This window comes from Myripristis murdjan, chromosome 11, assembly GCF_902150065.1.
Source record: "Myripristis murdjan chromosome 11, fMyrMur1.1, whole genome shotgun sequence".
NCBI lineage: Eukaryota > Metazoa > Chordata > Actinopteri > Holocentriformes > Holocentridae > Myripristis > Myripristis murdjan.
This window is the reverse complement of record NC_043990.1, coordinates 8,626,724-8,649,590: the sequence shown is the minus strand read 5'-3', so window position 1 is coordinate 8,649,590 and position 22,867 is coordinate 8,626,724. Positions and strand designations below refer to the sequence as shown.

Sequence of the window (22,867 nt, the reverse complement as noted above, 5' to 3'; positions counted from 1 at the left end):
GCCAGCTTAGATAAAAGATTAGTTTTCTATTGGAGCCGCCCGTGCTGATGGAGTGTGTGGACTTCACTGCATAGTCTAAAAACAAAACTAAAATCCTGATCAGGGCGAGAAGTGGAGTGTGTCCATGGACTATTTCCTTGTTTGTAATTTCATCAGCATGAAGCTATTTTGAAAGCACACAGACACAATGAGGAGTGCACAGCGTCTAACCACAGTTTCATCACTTTATTAAATGAGTCCATATCATACACACACAGAACAGAGACAGACAGGTGGTTTGTTTTTCTCTCGCTCTCCTTCTCTCTCTATCTTTCCGTCTGGGTCAGGAATGACACCAGAGAAACAGCACTGGAGTGGAAAATTAAAAGCCAGAAGGGGGCTAAAAACAAAAAAACAAAGTGATATGTCACCATCTAAGAGGTACAATGATCTCCGTTAGCAGAGAGGATATAAACACACGACAGGTTTGAAAAGCATTCAACACAGACAACAGCACAATCTCAGAGAAACTGAAACAGTCATGTGCGTCTACAACAGTATACCTGCATGTTTCGCTCACTCTCTCTCTCTCTCTCACACACACACACACACACACACACACACACACACACACACACACGGCTAATAGGTGGCTCCTTCTGCAGTTGCTACGTCTGTCATCTTGTGATCATTAGCAGCTATTCTGAATGCCATACAGCACACATTTATATACTGTAATACAAAAATGCCCATGGTAAGCACTTAGCTGGAGATGAAAACACGGTTTTCAGTCCAACTAAACACTTTGGAGATACTCAAGTCAGATATTACACTCCCTGTGTAAAAATGCTCCAGACTTGTAGCCATTATTGGGTTTACTGCACAGTACAGTACATTGCATTCTGTCACAAGACACAAATCAAGAGTTTTGTTCCAAAATGAAATATCAACAACCTGAAATGAGTGAGGCCTAAGCTGATAGCTTAAAAAAAAAAGAAAACAATTTTTAACGACAACAGATAATCTAAAATCTGCAATACAGAACTTTCCAGATCTGTTTGATTTGCCCTCTTCTTGTGGCAGTAACATAAATGCTGCTTGAAAAGGACTTCAGGGGAACACCTTTCAGTATCTACCTGCAGCGAAAAACTGGAGGAAAAAGAAAAAAAAGTGGATGAGGTACTTGGCCATGCTATAATTATACAATTCCTGTAGAAACTGGGTGATGTAAAACATGTCACTAAAGGTCAACTATACACCTACGCGACAAAGTCACCTCAGAGACCAGATTTGAGATGTTGCAACAGTACAAAACGGTTTATCAATTTATGGGCTTAATCATCAATGTGTGAACTCATTTGGCATTAGACTGAAGGTAATGAATGTTTATTCATGAGTAAAAAGTCCAGCACTATAGCTTTAGGTCCTTAGTAAACAAAATAACAATTTGAAAGGCCTGATCCTCTGGATTTTTTTTTTTTTTTTTTTTTGATAATTTTGCCTTTACTGGACAGGGACCAGTTTAGATAGGAGAAGATGAGGGTTACATGACACATGCTAAAGGCAGCTAACCCACCAGGATGGCCTCTAACAGTACTCAGGAATATATCTGAAAATTGATATATAGCATTGTGGAACAGAACTCGTAAAATGTCCATTAAACAGTCAGGTGTCAGCGTCCCACACAGGGACGACTGAGGGGGAGAGACGAGTAAAGATGATGCAAGTAGCTACAGTACAATCCTCACTGGAAAACAGGAGAGAGGAGGAGAGCGAGAGAGATCATCAACAAACATGAGAAGAAAGCAGTAGGTTGACTTTTTTTTCCTTTTCTCTCTTTCCCCCCCCACTATTTACATTTTGGATCATAAAGACACCATGAAACAAAAGACGTATTTACAAAAACCGACAGAACTTTAACGAAACTGGGACTGCTTCGTTCAAAGAATGAAAAAAACAAAACAAAAAACAAAATCAATGACATAAACACTGTAATAAAAAGTAAAAAGAGGAAAATAAAAATCAGTGATATTTACACGTGCGATAAGGAGGAGGAGGAGACGGGAAGTGTGACGGAGGGAGGGAGGATGGCTTCGGAGACATGCTGTGTTTGATTTGTGTCACCGGGCGCAGCAGCGGGGCGGGTTCACACCTTTTCATAGCTACAGGACGTCTGACAGCTCTGAGTGTAAACGCCATCGACGTGACGCACCGCGTGGATCGAACCCAACAGGTTGACTGGATTCTTTACACCGAGGAAAGCAAAATGTGGGCGGCGGTGACCCGGCGGTGACAGAGGAGGGCCTGCGGCTGGGAGGCTGCCAGTTTTGAAAGCCAGAAGCAGCTGGGAAAACCTTGGTGGGGAAAGGGAATGAGAAAAGCTGTGCGATCTCTTTTTCTACAACGCATATCGACAGGCCGATGTTGAGGCGCCTAAACCCCTACTGTTGTACTGGGAAGCTCCCAGATTGAGTGTAAACCAGGAAAAGGGCTTAAAAAAAAAAAAAAAGAGCATGTCGGCTCAGCAGAAGCCTTAAAACAAACAGGATGAAACGGCAGGCAAAGAGGCATGTTAAAATAGTATAAAATACTTGAACTAGAAGCTTTCAAGTGGTCAGTATTTTTATTTGTTTTTTTACCTAAAAATCAGCATTGTCAACTGATCTAATCCTAAAACACTGTTCAGACTGTGCAGTTTGGATTATAGTCTCACACACAGAGTCCCTCTCACAGCAGTTCTGTCATTCACACAGAGACAACAGGGTTTACTATGAAGAATCACTGACTTCGTCCAGTTTGATTAATAACAGGTGTTCGCGCACACGCACACACGCATGCATACATGCACACACAGACACACACACACATCAAATGGGAACATCCCTGCTTTGTGTTCATGTTATCTGCTGTTGACACCAGTCATCCAGTCACGTTCCTCTCCTCTGCTTCACTTTAAATCTCAGCAACACTGATAAGATACTGAAACTGATGTCTCTTTACCCACCGAGGTTTTCTCATACAACACAGGACTGCGTTCATGTTGCTCCTACGTAGCGTCCTCTGGCAGAAAACGGGATTTGTCTTTAACTTCCACCGATGGAAATACAGCGTGCCAGAGCGGCTGCAACACCGTTTTAAAGCCCTCTCCATTTCCTGACTCTCTCTACCAGTCTGCCACTCACAGCCCCTCGTCCACAGACAAAACAGTAAATATGTTATTGTGAAGAATTCAAAAGTAGCTGTCTTTTGCCAACCACAATTTAATAACACATAGAAAATCCCCAAGGATCCTTTAGTTGTTCTGCTGCCCTCTGGCAACAGAAGGACAAACATCCATTTAGCTCAGGTTTCCCAAACACGATAGGAGGACACGGGTAATCTGTCTCCCCTGACGACGCCACGGAAATGACCTTCATGATAAAGGGAAATTCCACCAAAACTGACTTTAAGTTACTTCTGCGTACCATCTCACAACTCAGGGTATCTGCAGGTTGTTTGAAAGACATAAGACTTTTTAAATTAATGCTACCTGGAACTGAATTTAAACTGATTTCAAAATCAAAATGAAGCAGCAGCCCGTTTTCTATTGAACAAAGCTGATTAAAGTTAAAAACTATGAATCAGCACAATAAGAACAATGACAACTGGGAAAATGCCGCACTACAACACTGGTGTTGTACCGTCTTCAATGGCTTATGAAGATTTCACTGCCGGTCACTTTGCAGTATCTACATCAGACACAAAAATGCAGATGTTTTACAAGGGCAGATGATTTAATAATTGTTTTTTTTTTTTTTTTTTACCTACTTTGGAGAATGAAATACTACGACATCACAAAACAGCAGTTCCCTTTGTCTTAAAATCTCACGAGGAAAACTGATAGAAAAGAAATGGATATTGTGCAAACACTGTTGACTTTTGCAAAATGAAAGTATCTGTAGTCAGTTTTAGTGGAAGTCTCCCTTTTTTTGGAAACTGAGACCATTCTACAACAGTAAACTGCTGCTGATCAGCAGTCATCGCCTGCACCCACTGAAGTTGGTTTTGTAGCACAGACCAAGACAGTGAAGGCCTTCACTTACAGATGAAGCCAAAGAAAATGTCCCACTTTAACTTCAAACTATGCTTTCACTGCTGACCGCTGTTCTCCCGCCAAAAGGAAATCTTTGGGAGCTTTTACACTGCAAGAAACATTATGGAAATGTCTGAATGAGGCATCCGTGTTGTGTTATGATATATGCCTTTTGATTTCTACTTTATTAGATCTGAGAAAGAACAGGTGGCAGTGACAGGTCAAGTCTAAATGCACAAAAACGTCTACCTTGTCTACTGCTGTAATAATGCAGGGCAGCGGTTCTCAGGCCTCGTCCCCTGCTGGTTTTCAGTCTCGCCGTCTGAACAGGGTCTGAGTAACACCTGGGACACCAATGCAGTTAACTAGCAGCTAGGACAGAGAGCAGTGGGGCTCTGAGTCTGAACACCACTGACCTCGGATCACTGCTGACGCTCCACTATGACTCTTGCACTTTTCCACTAAGGACACTGCTTAATATCAAAAGGCTCATTAAATACAATCCAACATGCTGCTTTTGCTGAGCACCACATACATGTATTTACCAACAACTGACATTTGACTAAAAGTATAATAAATCTATGTGGCGGTGAGCAAGAGCATAAATTCTTCTTTCAAGTTTTTTTTTTTTTTTTTTTTTTTTACTCTGTTTAAATTTGACATAATTACCTTTCCAAACACAGCAACACCTGAGTCCTCTTGGATGTTTAAATGATTTTAAAATTATTGTTAAAAGCTTACAGAGGACCCTCGATCTCCGGTCCGCTGCCTAAGAGAAGCTTTATAGGCCAACTTTAGACCTGGAAATAAAAGGCAGCTTGACATATTTTGACTAAATCCAGACTGACTTTTACCAGCAGTTGTGGGGAAATGTAAACGAATGCGACGAAGAAGGAAAAACTGTATTCCAATCCCTGTGAGGCCCATTGACAACTGTGGACAGGTCAGGAAACTTGTTTGAACTAACTTTTTCATCAGGAGGACCATTTGAACATTTTACCAGACAGATATGTTTTAAAGAACCTGGTTGGATATCTGACAAAGTGGCTGGCAGAGCAAACTACTTCCAGTCCTGTCTGATAGTGTGGGTATTTATGCGAAATACAAATGCAGCTACTGGAAACAAATACGGGTCCAGAAGTGTTTTTGACTTTGACTTTTAAACTAAGTGAGGGCGGGTACACACTAAATGATTTGGTTTGAAGAAAAAAAAAAAAAATGCAACACATTAACCAGCAAAACACTGATAGACTTCATCTGTGACTGCTGAGTTTGCCTGCTGGCCAAATTGGCAGGTAATCAACCACTGCCTGGAAGTCCTGCAGGATCCCGACACTCAGGTCGGGTTGATAAGATAATGTGGTGGAGGAGCTGTAGTAGTCATCATTTCCTGAGGCCGTTTTCCTGCCCTGAGTTGAACAACGAATTACGTTTTTTTTTTACCCTGATACTCTACTTGGGGACATTTCTGGTAAAAGTCGGGCAGTGTGCAGTTCACCCCTTTTCTTATGTGGAGGTAAAAACATTGAGATATCATCTTGAGTGGAAAAAAAGCAAAGTGTAGAGAGAAAATGCTGTGTGATCACTGTGATTCTTTCAACTGTTCAAATAAATAAACAAATAAAAAGAAGAGATAAGAAAAATGGCGATAAAAAAAAAAAGGTTATACTACAGAGGACCGGCCCCCACTATTGAACCTTCATATACCACCTTAGCAGCACCAAGACAACTGTGTGGGTGTGTGGGTGTATGTGTGCGTGTGTGTGTGTACGACAATCTCCCACCATTGCTGTGTGTTCTAGTTTCAACCCTGGCAGCTAAAGAACTAATGGTTGCTTCAATGCATGTACAGTACAAAAACAGATGACTGGAACCTAAGAGGAGAGCAAGCAGCATGGAGGAAAGCAGTACTGTGTGTGTGTGTGTGTGTTTGTGTGTGTGTGTGTGTTTGTGTGCGTGTGTGTATGCGTGGTAAGGGTCAGGCTGGCAGGCAGGCAGGCAGGTGAGGAGCTGCTTCAGATGCTGTTAAGAGATCCTGGTACTGAACTGTGTTGAGACGAATCCGAACTGGTACCATCTGCAGGGGAGAGGAAGAGAGGAGGAGAGAGGAGGAGAGGAGGGGAGGAGGAGGGGGGAGGAGAAGAGATGACGTGGTGTAGTAACAGATTTAAGGTTCCACACAAAGACAGTATGTAAAGGACAACATCCGATCGCTATTGTAAATTTACTCCTCAGGTTTGTTTAACACTCGATTCTGATTGGCTAATGAATACAATAAAAACTACAACAACAGCAGCTAAATGCATTCAGGTATATGGTTTATGGTTTAAATGCATATACCTGTCATTTAGACAAGCTCATGCACTTTCCAACAAAAAAATTACATATTCATCAACTAAAACAACTGTTCTGGAAGACAGGAAATAGAGGGCACTTGCCTTTAGTGGGTTAACAATGCATGAAAGCAAATACGAGTTAAAATCCACTTTGACTGTGACTTACATTATACTTTAAACATTAAAAGCAACACATACTAAATAACCATACTAAAAAAACATGAATTTCACAACTACCACAAAACAACAGTAATAGCAACAAGAAGTATAATAATAATGATGACAGTGTAAGAGTTTCATACCGTGGGAAGAAGCAGCTGTCTGAGAGCGTGCGTGTGGAGGAATGAGCGTTGAGTTCAGCTGAGGCTGGATCGACAGTTCTGCAGAAAGACACACAGTTTAGCTCTACAACATAGGAAAACACTGTGTGTGTTTGCATCTGAACTCTACTGTCACATTTATCTGAGGATCGCAAGAAAAGCAACGTAGGAGCAGTATGATCTGTGAAAATAACTGAGTACAACCCTTTCTTTGAACTTCAGACTCCAGACTGGAGCTGCCACTTGAAAAAAAACAAAAAAAACAAATTCGTACTTTACCGCATGAGTGCAGATGAATTTTAAAACTGTGAGTGAAAATCACAGTGTGTTTTTATGACTAAATATCCAGTCCCTCACTAGTAGTTGCCTCACATGTTTTTTCATCTGTATCCACAAGAGGGCGTCCGAGGACACAGATAAGAATCTAGAGTCAACTTGAACTGTATTTGGCCCTTATCAAAGACCGCATGGCAGCAGATTATCTCCTCTCACACAGATGAAAAAAGTCTGGCTTGTAGCTGGCTTACTGGCAGCTAAGGACTTCTCTGTGACCGGGTCAGAGCAGCAGGTCTCAGAGAAACAATAAATCGCCTTCTGACCGAGTCATGAAGCCAGTTTAAAGCCTGCTCTCTGTGCTGTGAGAGGCGCTCAAAGAAAAACAAAGACATTTTAAATTGTATATTTTATATTCATTGAGTTATTCATTTAAAAAAAAATACATTTCTACTTTCAAAACTAAATGCTAAAGATAAATGGAATATAACCTTAAACGATATGTTGTTGACACTGGCAGCTGTGTGTATGGGACTGAGGGACATTTAAGCAAATAATAACATGCTATTGCCAGGTAGCAGGATTTACTGGCTCTGTTTCCATAGGAAGTGAAGGTGGTGGGTGACGGGAGGCTGTACAGCTAAAAATCACAGTGCAGCAGATGAATATGTGGTTACTCAGCTGAAATTGTTCCAAAAATAAACCTGACTACATCAGCTCTATAGAGCCACTGATATTTCATGTTTAAGATTGAATTAATCTACAGGCCAGCAGCTTTATATTGTCGGACTACGTCAGAGTGAATGACCAGCCAAAAACACACGGACGACTTTGGTGTCTTTGTTCTTATCACTTTACGAGTCAGATGACCAGCACTTTCCCAAAACTTGATGTACTCCTTTAAGGTGTTTCTGTCTGTGTGTTTGTATACACACTCATGCGCCAACAAGCCGGCGGCCACAACGATCTATAAGAAAACAAACTTCTTCGATGATTTATGTTCGTTGGGTTGCTTTGGAACAGGAGCAGATGGAAAGTAGAAGTAACATGCATGCGAAAACACTTTGATGGGATAGTGATCGTACTTCATAAAAAAAACAAAACAAAAAAAGAAACAGTTCCCATGATTGGGTTCACAGCATTTACAAGCTAAGACCCAAATGCACAGATTATCAGACCAAGCTGGCGAGCCTTCAATAATGCTCACGTCATGCCAGGCTTTCGCGGTTTTATCTTTTTGAGTTTTTTCTTAACAATCCTTTGAAGGTGAGCTGCACAACAGCAGGACTGTGTGTGCTGCATTAATTAAAGCCTCCTCCGAGGCCTCAGTGTTCCCTGTAGCATTTTTCCCTAAACAAACCCCAGCCTGTGGCGCTGAAACAGAACCAAAACACCATGTTTGTTTGTCTCTGTGTGTACACGAGTCTGTCTGTGTGTCTGTACCTGTGGTGCTGAAGTTGAAGAGCATGGGCAGTTCTCGGCCGCTGGGCAGCCGTGCGTTGGGCTGGCGCAGCTCGTCGAAGAAGGCGTGCGAACAGGCCTCTAACGGGGAGAGGCGCGTGGCCGGCGTGTACTCCAGCAGCCGGGAGCACAGGGCAATGGCCTCCGGAGGGGTGCGAGGCTTAAACACCTGTGGGCCAACATATGAGGACTTTCTTTAAAAAAAAAAAAAAAAATCTACAGATAAATAGACTTAACAACTAAACTTTGGCATCAAGGAAAATGTTGTTGATTTATGTTGCAACCATATTATGGCCTTTACTTAAATGGCAGGTACATTTTTAGGGGACAAAATCATTGGTAGTTTTTCAAATACTGCGTGGTGAATTTAAGGAAGGGACCATTAATCGAAATGGGTATATACTGTGAGTAAAATGTTGAAGGGCCACTTCTTCCTGTGTTATAATGTTTCGGTGCTCTTTAGGTTTCAGGGTTAACAAGTGATTTTAAAACGGAGGACATCAAAGTACTTCAGCTCGCACATTAAACTGCCTGTGTGGGCTGCAACACATCCGCAGGTCATTTGCCTCAATAAATAACCATTATATCTGCAGGTCTCTTTATGTGAAAATATAACTGCAAATGTGTGCTTTGGTATGCCTCTTTGGGATCATATTTATGGAAGAAATCCCTTTACATAAATAAATTCTTTGCTGTGCACACAGAATTTTGCAGATATTGTAGATTTTCTCCATATAAATGAGTTGTCATATACAGCATGTCATAAAATTGAGGACTAAATAGAAGGGTTTTTTTTTGTCTCCAGATGTTTTCAGACTCTTGTCCCATTCCTTTAAGACCTGAATACAATCAAATTTGTTTTACTTGCTTTTCCAGACATTCCAGAGCCTGCATAAGAACCGACTGTGAGGCAAAGTCCATGTATTCACCTTGGTCCATGGATGGGCTTTGATCTGAGGGAACTTGAACTCTGTGTAGTTTGGGTTCATCTCTCGGATCTGTTCTCTTGTAGGTGTGCCGAGCACCTGAAAATAGAGGCGGAATGAGTATGAAAGGATTAATACACAAGCTTTATTATTTTTTCACTTTGACGGAGCTAGACTAATAATTCCCATAGACTTAAAGTCCTTATGCTAAGCTAACACAAGATGCTACCCATTGGTATGGAACCACTGAATGTACAGATGTGAAAATGGTATCGGACATCTTGTCTCAGTCTGGGTAAGTCAATAAAAAGGTAGCCTGAGCAAAACGTTGGAGTATTCCTTTAACCTCAGTCAACAATACACACACACACACACACACACACACACACACACACAAACATTTCACTCTTAATTGTACACACAGAGGTCTCTCTTAAGTATCTCTTACCTTGATAATCTCTACTAGCTGGTCGACCCCGCTGTCACCAGGGAATATGGGCTGTCCTAGCAGCAGTTCAGCCAGAACACAGCCTGCTGACCAGATGTCAATGTTTGCCGTGTAGTCTGTGGCACCAAAAATGAGCTCAGGGGCACGATAATACCGCGAGCAGATATACGACACGTTGGGTTCGCCGCGGACCAGCTGCTTGGCGCTGGGGAAAAAGAGGAAATTAAACAATAAAAAAGTTAAAGAAAAGAATGATTATAGTAAAAAAAAAAAAACAAAAAAAAAAACAACGATTTAAGGAAAAAAAATTATCACAGAAAAAAAAGACAGAATTATTCTGGAGAAAACACTGCAAAAAAGCTGCAGGGGTCTATACTCTCCTTATATGAGAGAAATACTTGCGTTGACCACTGATGTGAAGGGGTCAGCATGATTCGATTTCGAATTCTGAGCTCTGTATGTTGTGTTGTCAGCCAGATGGGCCAAAGAATGCACACAGATCTGTTTCTGATGATGATACAAGATGATGGACCGTAGCACATACTGTGCCTTGGTGTAAACTGCCCAATACATGGGATAGACCTGGATCAGTGTATTGTAATATTGTGCCCAAATGATGGATTCCAGATAAAACTGTAAATCCTTGGCCACGAACCACTTCACCTACGTCTCTAAAAACAGTGTCAAAATCCAGTGAACAGCCTCCCTGATTCGGTCAATTTCTATTTAAAAAAAAAAAAAAAAAAAAACTCACCACAACTGTGAAATGAATGAAAAATAGTCTTTATTTTTCATTCTATTCCAGTTTCCCAGAACTGTAACAAACTGCAAGTGCCATTTTAGAAATCAGAGATTTTTTATCAGGACTAAACTCAAACTCTAAAAGTCACAATTAACCAGACAGAAATGAAAATGAATTTAAAAGACCGATTTTATTTTATCTATCCAGTGACCACAAATTAGTAATATAGGTTACATTGCTCAGAAGTGATAACAGTGATAATACGTTTTAGTTTAGTAAACTGGCACAAAAGAGGCGGTAATGGCATATCTCCCATCAATCTGTGGAGGGAAACCGTTCCTTTATGCAGCTCACCTGCCGAAGTCACAGAGCTTCAGGATGGCAGTCTCTGGGTCGACCAGCAGGTTTTGGGGTTTGATGTCTCTGTGACACACACCCTGGGAATGGATATAAGCCAGGCTGCGGAACAACTGGTACATGTACACCTGAGGATTTCACAACATAAGAACAAAGCAAGGTCAGTTACACACACTGTCAAAACATTAACTAAGAACAAGATCATATGCTAAACCATTTCTTTTGTGCTGTGTGTTACTGTGGTGGCAGTGCGATCCAGTTTGTGGATTAAAGGTGCCCTCTTGTGAAATACTTAGGAATAACCCGTAGCAGGAGCTTGCAAAAACAACATTTATTCTGACACAGCACAAGAGATCTTTGAAGGAAAAACAGCTGTACAAAACAAAAACACAGATTCCAATTTTAAAATACTGTTGTACCTTAACATATATGATAGGAATGATGCTCTTGGCCTTGTTAAAATGCCTGGCAACCCTGTAGACCGTCTCAGGGACAAAGTCCAGCACCAGGTTGAGGTACACCTCATCTTTCTGGGCGGGACAGAGAAAAAGAGGAGAAACAAACACAAAACATGATTTAACATAGCGTAATTAGGCAGGCTGCGCCAATCTCACAGAGCAAGTATGTATAAAGCACAGAGTGCCTAATGATAATTAAATTTAATACTTTTTTACTGGGACAGGTAAGTACAAGGATTTTTTTGGGTTTATCTCTACAGGTAAGTAGAAAGCATGTTGGTTTTATATACAATAAGCATTTCCCCAACAGGTAAGTGTAGCACTTCAGTAAGAAAAAAAATAAAGGGTGGAGAAGAGAAATTGGGTAAAATGTTTCATGAAATTTAGACTATTTAAGATTATTTAATGACTTTTAAGCCCTAAAATTTAGGCTATAAAGTTTAATTTAAGACACTTTAGACTATTAGGGCCTTGCAGACACCCTGCAGTCATATGTGGAAGTAACAGATGTTGATGTTTGCTGGCTTAAGCTCTTAAAACGTGACTATATGCACATTAAATCTTGTTTCTTTTAAGTCTGACTACATTTCAACCCAAAGTTGGTCTACGTGAAATACCAAGTCCTTCCTTTTTTCAGTTTTTTCAAAGGATTTTTTTTAACCCTGAATCTGAGTCATCATCTCTGCATATCCTATTTTCTCTGTTTCAGAATGTTAATATCTTGTGACAGTAACAGACCAATGTGTGAATAATAGGTGAATAATGGGTTTGTATTGAACAGGCAATTGCTCAGTCCTTTACTCATCTGGTGCCCGAGTCACACTGGAAAATGTCTTGTGTCACCCATTTTTGATATGTATTCTTGCTTCAACAGTTTTTTCAATGTGGGCTGTAACATGCTGTAAATTGATTTTTTTTCTGCAGAGACAGGTAAAGTTGTAAAAAAAACTTCACATGAAAAAGCACCTTCTCGCCGCTGGAGTAGAAGAAGTAACGTAGTCTGACAATGTTGCAGTGGTCCAGCTTCCTCATGATCTGTAGTTCCCGATTCTACGAAGACAGGAAGACAACAAACTGTGGGCAGGAAATCAATCAAACTCATACAATACACAAGATGCCCGAGAGTCAGAAAAAATTGTCATGTGGAACCACAAAGTTAATATCTTCACTAATAAATTCAACTAATATTGGGATTGAGAAGTACTGTCAATAGAAAATTAAAAAACTTTTTTCCAAACTGAGGTCCAACTAGAAAGCTACCTCTAGCCTTTTGGACACAAAAGAAAAAAAATATGGGGCAAACTACAAAATGTATAGGGGTTTAAAACCGAACTGGAAAAAAACAATAAAAAAAACAAACAAACAAAAAAAAAACAAAAGCAAAAAAATGAACCGAACACAATACACCCTACAAAGTGCAGTGTTGCAAACACATCCTTCCAACACTGTATGAGCCATCTAACCACACACTGAGATAATGAATTAATGAATATACTGAAAGTATTTTTATGTTTGCATTAAATAGTCTAAGGGAATATTTGTTGATATCATATTGTTATCCCAAATCTATGAATGAAAATGAGAATGAGAATGTTTTTTCTCTCTCCCTGATTTACAAAACAAACCAAATGGAAACCAAAATCGTGACTCATAAACCGCAATACAAACAAAAATGTGGATTTATTGAACCACACATGTCAGCATCGGCCTAAAATGATGTTTGATCCAGGTAGATACATTGGTCTCTAGTGATTTGTTGGGGTAAATCGAATCCCCTTCCCCCACAGAAATTGGTTATAGTGGAGGCAATGTCAGACTGAAGATGGAAATGGAGTGTAACGAGTTGACATGACATCAGGCAACTTTGCTGCATGCTATACCTTCTCTCTCTACCCTGTCTTTCCTGTCTCCCTCCACTATACATATCAAATAAAGCAGAAATACCCAAACAAGAGCCTTAAAAAAATGAGCCCACAGTTAAGTTGATGAACAGACAGTGTTACCTTGAACCTCTTGTCCTGCAGAACCTTCTTGATGGCCACCATCTCTTGGCTGTCGATGAGACGAGCTTGGTACACCACGCCAAACGACCCATTACCAATCACCTGAGAGGATTTCATGAAAGAGGAAGCAGTGAGACAGGCAGGCTTAAAGAAAACAATACCATCTCAACTGCAGCGTGAACATATATGTGACTTAAAAGGATAGCAACAGAAAATTGGGGTTATGACCGCTGATGTAGGGAGACAGCCTCTGTTGTTATTTTTAACACTACATCTGTGTTCCTGCAGCTAATCTACTGTAACTCGCCTGGCAAACCGGACATTTTCGAACTATTATTTAATTGAGACGGTGAATCATAAATCCTGCCAAACAAATTAAATCTAATCATCAATCAATAAGGTGATTAACTCACTAAACAGCTGTTTTGGCAGCATTAGATTTGCCTTAGGGATTGCTGGGTCTGACCACAAACACAGCTTTGGTCCACAGATGCAGCCGTGGTTACAGGCCACTGCGTTTAGATTCTTGCTTCATGTAACAAGACGGTGACATTAAGGGCTCTATCTGCACAATCTAAGTGCAAGGTCTGAAGAGTGTGGCACAAGTGCATTTGGGGCACATCCAAGTTCACTTTAGCAATTTTAACAGCAGAAAGGGGTCGTTGCGCCAGGTGCATGGTTCAAAAGGTTAATCATGGGTGTGTTTTGGGCAATAAACCAATCAGAGTGCCAAATCCCATCCCCTTTAAAAGCCAGGCATGCTTGCAGCTTTGAGGGATTGCTATTATAATGGCACATTCTCCAGGTAAGAAAAAATCTGTGGGAGTGTTGCGGTGAATGGACAAAATTGCAAGGTTGTGCAGAATTCACAGGGATTGGTTGAATACGGGCCAACTGTTTCTAATGTTTCATGCTCACCCTTGAAGGTAAAACAGCTCACCCAAAATACGAAGAAAGACAGCAGCAAAGTGTAAATACATTTTGATGCCATTCCTTGGGGTTGTATAACGGCACAAAACAGTTATCAACAAAACTCTTCGCTCCCAAGGGCTGTGAATTATGCTGGCTATCTGTGTCATTGGTTTTGGAAAGTTGTTTCTGTTGTGGTTTTCTGTCCACAAAACAAAAACCATCCAGCCCCACTGCATGGTGGTGAAGAGAGACAGACTGGAAACCTCACTAAATCACACAGAAACTATCTGCAATTAAAAATTTGATCAGGTGGGGAGGAAGTTGGGAGAGTCTTGACATTCCAATCAGGTGGAAGTAAAGGGCAGAAAATTAGCTTTAAGGACAGAAACCTCAGCACCTGGAAGAGTAATCATGAAACAACTGACACTGACCAACAACCTCCGAAACCCCTACAGACATATTTTGTTATTTTCTGCTGTGGTGCGGTAAAAAATCTCACTTACTGCCCCTTTAATTGAGCAGCCTTACTCCACTCCTGTAGCAAAGTCCCTGTGTCGATAATGACTAAGCTTCTTATGATGACACTGTTCCCTGCTCACCTTGATGTCGGTGTACGAGACCTCCTGGGGACGGTCCGGCCCTTGTCCAGGTGTGGCCACAACAGTTGTCACCTTCCCACTGTCTCCTAGGCAACAAGCAACAACAAGGTCAATATCAAGCCAGGGAACACAATGATACAGTGTTACAAGACGGAAAAAACTATCAAATATTATATGTGAGCATAAGTTTGTTGTCTGATAACTGCTACACGTTTCTCTTCCACTTTGCTCTCTGAGACAGGAATTTCAAATGGAGAAGACGTTGAATTTCATAGGCCAAAGCTCTCCTTGGGTTCTTCTTTCTGTTTCAGTTCTGGTCTCTTTATTTAAAATCCTCTTATAGGTTTATATCTTAACCTGCCACCTAACTTTTCCCTAATGTGGCGTCTAAGATAAGAAGTCAAATTTATCAGTAGTGACACAAACATGTCATATCCTAAACTGCTGCCTTTAGGTTTCATTTGAGCTCCTGCAACACCATGTTATATGTGACCTATTTGAAAACAAGATGTCACTTTACTATTATAGGAAGGTTCTTTTTCAACCCATGCTACTTTGATTTTAAATGAAGCATACTACCTCTGAGCGATACCAGGCTGCATGTTCACTGACTTGTAATGTCAAAATTGAACGTATGAAAAAAACGTCTTCTGTGAGAGAGACAAGATAAAATAGCGAGACAATGTGGCCTAAACAATACTCCTGACATTCAAACCGGGATATTTGCTGCAGCCAGCCTTAACATCTGGGTCATGTCTCCACTGGCCATTTGAATAATTAGGTTAATGGAAGCCTGGTGAATGCATGTCAACTGTACGAAGCCTCCAAGGAAGGAGAGAGGAATGCCGAGGTTCATATTCAAGACATTGTGACTAATTAAATTGGGAATGAACCAAAAATATAGGCCAGCTGTTTTTCACCCCCTGAAATTTTTTTTTAGCTGATAATAGGCTTCCACATAAGGATTGCTCTTGGGTGTTTATGTTTTGCCAGCTGACTACCAGCTCATTGCCCCAAAACAGTTGGTTAGATAGATAGATAGATAGATAGATAGATACAACCTGTAACCACAACTGTACACCTTTGCATACTTCTACTCCTGTTCTCCCAAGCAGAGGTTTGACAGGTTTTCCATTTTAAAATTTAATTCTTATTTCACATCGTGATTTCTTGACCCGATTTGAAGATTTTGGTTAGTTGGAAAGCAGCTCAAATACAGATGTTAACTAGGCTTTATCACTTAATAGTTGAAGATTATTCTTCACTATAATTAATATAACATTCAATATCAGTAGACCTATAGCTAGTTATAATACGTGCACTCTTGTGTAATGGCACGTAACAAAACATTTTTCCTACTTTTTCAGCCTGTGTGCAAAATTCTGACCACCAAGAAACTGGTCTGATCACATTAGAAAAGAATATCATGGCCTAAATTTTGAATTCCATTAGGCTTAAAGTTCAAGCCTGGTTTAAAAATGAAAGGAAAATGAAATGCAAATGCACAAAAACACTTTTTGCTTTTGTACAAAAAGAGTCTGGCTGGTGACTTGATGACGGAGTAAACTATTGTTCAGCGTCAAACCACGCATGACTCTTACCAGCGATAAGGTTAACACTGCAACTAACCATTATTTTCATTATCAATCCATCTATTCATGTTTTTTTTTTTTTTAACTTAATCCACTGATTGTTTAACCCCAAAGCGATTTCATAAAATTGCATTGCATCCAAAAAAATTCTACAGTAGCCTATTCATTTTTTTTAATTATTATTATAAAAAGGAGAAAAGTAAGCAAATCTTTTGTACTTTGGCTTGATAAATGGACTATAACAACTAATCACTTATGAGCATTATAATTAATTGTCAACTAGCTAACCCACTAATAGTTTCAGCACTAATGGGGGACAATTCAAAGTGCAGTATAGTCATAATTACCTCCTAGGTTCTGTTCTGTCAGACACTTGCTCAAGTTTTCGATGCAATCTCACAAATTATCGTCAGTACTGAATGTGTTTTGTTAAACTATAACATAACATCATTAGATTACAAAGGCATAACAGTGGGAGGAAAAGCTCTTACTACATTGAGATATCCATTATAATTTTATTTGAGCGTAACAGTGTTTATAAGCTGCCAAAAAAAAAAAAAAAAAAAAAAAAAAAAAACAATGACTGACTGGGGGCCACTGTAACCAACAGAGGCTTTATTTTTCTGTTGTTGTCTGACACGGCTGTGTAAATAAACAACCCACTGTATTTAAACTGCACTTTTTGCTGTTAAACACATGAACCTGGAGTTAAACTATGCATTTGTCCACCCATAGCATAGTTTGAATTAATACCAGTCACACCAAACAAACGCTAGTTAGTTCTGGCTGTGACTGTTTAAGTGTTTTTACAAGTCAACTAACCACTGATTGGAGATTTATTTCTACGCTTCAGCTGGTAAGGTAGTGAGTGTATGAGATCCTTTGTGTTAATGTGGCCTGAGGATGGAAAACTCACATTCCTACACAGATCTATATTGCTTAAATAATGGAGCAGGCCTTTGCCAGCTGGTTGTCATCATGCTGTATCACTGTCACTCTATCCATGTTCATATAAGCAGCCAAGCGGGACACTTAACGCTTTGTTTACCAAACAAGACAATGCGCTTATTGATATGGCACTCTTGCAACCAGAACTGCATGTCCCGGGGTTACTGTGTGTGTGTGTTGAGTGCTACCGTGTGACCATGCACACACAGGAGCCTGTCCTCAGCAACAAAAGTGTGGTGGTCATCCAATAGGTACGCTGGTGATATCTGTTACAGCTGTACCATGTTAAAACAGTGAGGTCTGAGTGACCGGGTCACTGGGTTCTCTAAGTCAGGGTTCATTCCCTGGACAGGGAGGACACACACACACACACACACACACACAGACACACAGACACACACACACACGCACACTTTCCATGGTTGGTATAATTTGCCAGTTGTCATGCTGGTTAAAGCTGATATCTGTGACTTTATTCCAGTACGAAATAGTTGTTTAGTTCACCTAGATTGTAGAGTCATGTTACACAATACCAGTTGGTGATGTTATCAAGGTTACACACACTCTCAATACTGTCATTTCAAACTTTTGACTGGGTAGCCGAGCATCACAAGCTACTTAACACACTGGCCTACCAAGAGAGCTTACACTGAAAATGATTTTTAGCTAATCTGACTGATGTGCTACCATAACCTAAAAGATTATTGACATATTTCATTACAGTCAAATTACTTTGTCCAGGGAGCCAATTTGATTTGGGTGGGAGCCATTTACTGATGAACTGACAGCACAAAAGCAGCAGTGGCTGCTACACCTTCTCTGCTGCAGACAAAACATTATTTCAAATACATCTTGCCACCAGATGAGGATTCAGATCAGAATCAGGATCAGAAATACTTTATTGATCCCTGAGGGGAAGTTGGGTAAATCAGGGAAATCTCAGATTTCAGCTATAGAGGATAATAAAGAGTTTTTTTAAAGTTTGAGAATGAAAAGATTGCCCCTCTCCTCTACATTATTCCTGGTTTGTCTGCACACAGTTGTTGAAGACATCAGGGTTCATTTTCCTCCCTTCAGAAGAAGTAATTCGCTGCCATTCAGTCTGCCCTGTATGAAAAACAACTTCCACAGAGCGAGATAATCCGTCACAGTAAACACAAAGCCTTCATTTGGTTTCGTCAAAGTTTGTTTTATCGACATTTCATTGTGCCGAGTGAAGTTTTCATATCGGTGCATACACATTATATTACACTCTGCTTCCTGTCAATCAGCCGACACCCACGGGAAGAAAAGGAAAAGTCTCCGCCACGAAATAATCCCTCAGGAACATGTCGTCTTACAAGCTTCATTGTCACATCCATATCTTATTACTCTGCATGCCTTAAGAGTTAACTGAAGTCATATAAGTCAGGTTTAACACTGTACAGTTGTTATTCCAAAATTGACAAAAAGCAGGTCCTACATGTTGAAACAAGGTGCACTTGAGCTGTCGAATGTCCTGCCATAATCACCAAGATACATTAAATGCAAGAAATTATGCGAATGAGGTCACTGAGTTAACTTCTGCATTCATTAGAAACAATTTCTCTGTCAACATATCTGTCTTCACATACCAAATGGGTGGTATTAATACGAACTCTGTATTTTAAAGCATTAAGTGGCGACAGTGGTTTTGAGAAAATCAGTCTCCAGTCCTCATTAAGATGCAAATTTATGTAAGGTGCTCCACAGCTTAATCCAATCATCTACACTAGAGGGGGAGCCTGCAGTCTTAGTATGAAGTTTTAACCATATATTGCTCTTGAGTGATTAGCTTTGCAAGAAGTCTGTCTACAGAGAGACGTTCAGATGCCACCAGGACCACATCCTGTCTTGCAGACCATTTATCATCAGGGGTGGAGGGGTCTAAGAAAAAAAAATTGTTACAAATAGAATGGATTGCAACATAATTGGGGAAAACATAAAGTAGTGGTAGAGAGCGGTAAATGGGCTGTAACTCCAGTGTGTAACCTCCTCATTTCATTGTCTTGACTCATCTGGCAAGACCAGTCTGTGCTTGCCAGCTTCTCCGGGTTTACCAAAGTGGGAACTTCATACCAGCCACTGGAATGCAGGCAAGTTTTGGCGCCACATCGGAAGAAGTGAAAGAATGGGATGACGTCCTGTTGCTACAACTTGTGATCATTCATGTGTTTAAAATCCAAGAACAATCCAAAACAATTATAATTTCTCAATTTGAAATCCACCATAAACAAACCACAGCAGGTAATGTTACAACTTGGTCTTTATAAGTAGGTTTGGACTTTGTTACTATCACCGTAACTAATAATTTAGATTTTTTGACTGCTAAAATTGGTGGATTTGCTTCAGTGTTAGCCGCACGTGCTGATACACTTCCACATTCATGGTGCCAAATGAGAGATAGTAGAGCTTACAAAAACGTTTCACACATCCCACCTTTATTCATCACTAGGAGGCTAGCGTTAACAACATTTCCCAGGCCATGTACACAAAAAATCCAATGTGACATGAAAAGGCAAGCAGGTAAATAGCAGACTGGATTTCTGAATCCACCAGCCACTGTGGGCACTGCAGGGGTGGATTCAGTAGTTTCTGACTTGTTCAGGTTTGCACAAAGTAATACCTTCACTTACAGAGCACATCAGATCTCCAAAGAATTTCAGAGTGAAGTACGTTGATATCACATTATGGCATAAAAGACTGGCCTCATGTCAAGAGCAGTGTTTTATAAAGGCAGAACTACTCAGTAACTCCCAAGAATCTATCATGAAGTTTCTTCCAGTGTTGTTAATTATGGAAGATCATTGGTTGGTATGGCAACGCACCATCCTTGACACTCCATGTCCAAGTTTAATTTTACCAGTTATTCAAAATGTCAAAATCACATCATTCGTTTTCACAAATGTCTGGCTAACTGGGTTAATCCTGCCTCTTGAAATAGCCCCCAGGTCTCCCACACTTGAAAATGCATCCATCAGTCAACCCAAAGAGCGTCTTTCACAGCCACAGGAAACAATTCAGCTTTAAGGCCTCAGGCAGGGTTACTCTGCTGCAGGGGAGAGGAAACAGAGGCCACACCACTTTGAACTGGGGATGACCTCCCATACGGCTCCAATATCAAAGTTACACACCACTGCCTGCTAATGGATGATAAGGTTAGGATTAACACACACACACACACACACACACACACACACACACACACACACACACACACACATACGGATCCTTGCTTACACCTGCCATCGTATTGATAAAAATGAATAATACAATTCCATGTCATACAGAGAAAACCTGCCTCTTGATCCCCAAGCCAAGACACGGCTCTTTGCAAGATGTGCATCACTTGCATCCTCCAGGCGTCGGCCACCTGCTGCTAAGCCTTTTGCCCCACCAGTGACCTTGTGAAAAGACAACTTTCCGCCCCGACGCAGGTTAGCTGAGGCTGTTTTCCACACTCACAAAGACATACTGAATGCAGTGCCGAAGTTGAACAATTTCAGTCTAGATTAGATGCAAGGAACGGCAGTGAAACATCTCCATGATTCGCACTGGGCACACTGACAGTGGGATTAAGAGAGCATTATGTTAGCCCCGGTGTGTTAGGTTATTCGTCAGGCTGGCTAACATCACACCAGGCTACATCCAAGCTAAGCAGCTGGATGTTGGTAGCGCTGAGAGTCAGAAAACGTACAAAACAAGTGGCTAACGTTAGCTAGCCATCCCGTTAACGTTAGCTTGTTAGCCACCGAAAAGGAGCAGTTTACGACTTTCTGCAGGGTTGTGATAAATAACAATGGCATGCACTGTCGAGGTAAATCCAGAGGGTGAAATTACTGTAAAGACACACTTCAGGTGCCTGGTGAGAACTTACTGGCAAGCTTTAGGTTGGAGCATCCTGACGAGCTGCTGCCGGAGGCCTGCGGGACCCCGGACTTTCCTGTGCTGCTCCCCACGGCAGCGGCTGATCCGGTGGACGCTGCGGCGGCTCCGGGAACACCTGGCGGCTCAGCAAACGAGCTGGTCCTGGGCCGCCCGCTGCCGCTCATATCTCTGTGCAGGGGTCACGGAGCGGCGGGGTTGGGATTCACTATTTTTCGGCCGAGTGACTCTTAATTATGAATATCTGACGGCGAGTAATTTTGAAAAGAAACACCGAGAGATACCGCTCCCGTTGCCGCTGGCTGTCTGGGCTGGTAGCTGCTGCTAGACACCTAGAGACGGACCGACCGCAATGCCACCTGGGAGATGGAGTTCGACTGAGCTATTGGTTGGGTTTGCTGCCCTGGCGTTCACAAACCAAAACAACTACAATTTTTAAATGACATAACGGTGGATGTAGGCCAGAGAGGGAGCAACAGTCACACAATATACTGTATCTCTGTGCAAATGTCATGCCATTTTTTTTTTTAATTTAACCAAGAAAAAATGCTAAACAAGTTAATTTACCATTGCAGTGGCAGGTTACCAACTACCTTAATACCACAGTAGCATTAACACATCAACAGTTACCAGCTAGTGTACTTACTCTGAAAACTGCTTTATTAATAACCAGCACTAGGACTTTAAATAAAACTTATTATTGTTACTATATTACTATTTACGTAATGCTTATTAACTAATTACTTACATAACCCGGACTATTAACATACTACAAATGATGTTACTACTACTACTACTACTACTACTACTACTACTACTACTACCACTAAAAATAATACTAGTACACACTGTAGAGACAGGTCAGGATCTTTTTCTAAAATGCCATAACTGGCATGCTCACAGGTTCAGGGGTGTGTTGTTCAAATCTGCAGCTGGCTGGGCAATAAGTGAAGGACTTGGCAGGCAGCTTGTTTGGTGCCAGGTCAGTGATATGCCTTGCTTGGGGAAAACAAAGTACTTAAGGGGCATAGGCCCCTGGGTTTATCTGGGATTAAAGTGGGCAGGTCAGTGCCATTTCCAGCTTCTCACAGAGTGTGTTTGCTGATATGGGAGAATCACTGGCCAGGTCCCCTTACCTTAACCCACCTCTCACCCAGTATGACCTGAATCTGGAAGGCTACTCTTAATCCAGTAAGCACTCCTGCACAGATACTGGTACCCAAGTAAGTACTCACTTTATGTTCCAGGGATTTGGGGTAGGAGCCTGGTGGGTCAAGTTCAACAGCCAAATTTTATCAAGCGAGGATACGTTCGCATCAGTCTAGGATGAAACATGCTATTCCTGTACCTCCTGATCTTTGCATCTTCTCCTCTCTGTTGTTTTCTTCCAGTGTTATTTGGGACAGAGGAAATTCAAAGGCAGAGAATGCAAAGAATCAGGAAATTGTTTTCAAACTTTAAGACAGTGGATAACTATAGTAAGATAGACTAGTAACACTCCAAACATCGGTATACATTTTGGTCATGCAGTCAGAACA

The 22,867-nt window shown here is 41.0% G+C and overlaps 1 protein-coding gene across 2 annotated transcripts; it reads right to left on the bottom strand.

The window, feature by feature from the left end:
• Positions 1 to 210: 210 nt before the first annotated feature.
• On the bottom strand, positions 211 to 21,685 carry LOC115367696 (glycogen synthase kinase-3 beta-like). Of its 2 annotated transcripts, XR_003928947.1 has the most exons (12): positions 21,322 to 21,685; positions 14,887 to 14,972; positions 13,376 to 13,477; positions 12,339 to 12,422; positions 11,334 to 11,444; positions 10,912 to 11,042; positions 9,816 to 10,020; positions 9,371 to 9,466; positions 8,424 to 8,610; positions 6,690 to 6,767; positions 4,094 to 6,128; positions 211 to 3,984 (listed from the first exon to the last, which is right to left on the bottom strand). XR_003928947.1 is itself a non-coding variant. In XM_030063579.1 (11 exons), the coding sequence occupies exons 1-11, from the start codon at positions 21,494 to 21,496 to the stop codon at positions 6,067 to 6,069; spliced, it is 1,317 nt and encodes a 438-aa protein (XP_029919439.1). In that variant the 5' UTR covers positions 21,497 to 21,685; the 3' UTR covers positions 211 to 6,066. The 2 variants fall into 2 exon arrangements, 1 of the variants encoding a protein (XP_029919439.1); XM_030063579.1 differs by having other exon boundaries at positions 211 to 6,128.
• Positions 21,686 to 22,867: the final 1,182 nt, after the last annotated feature.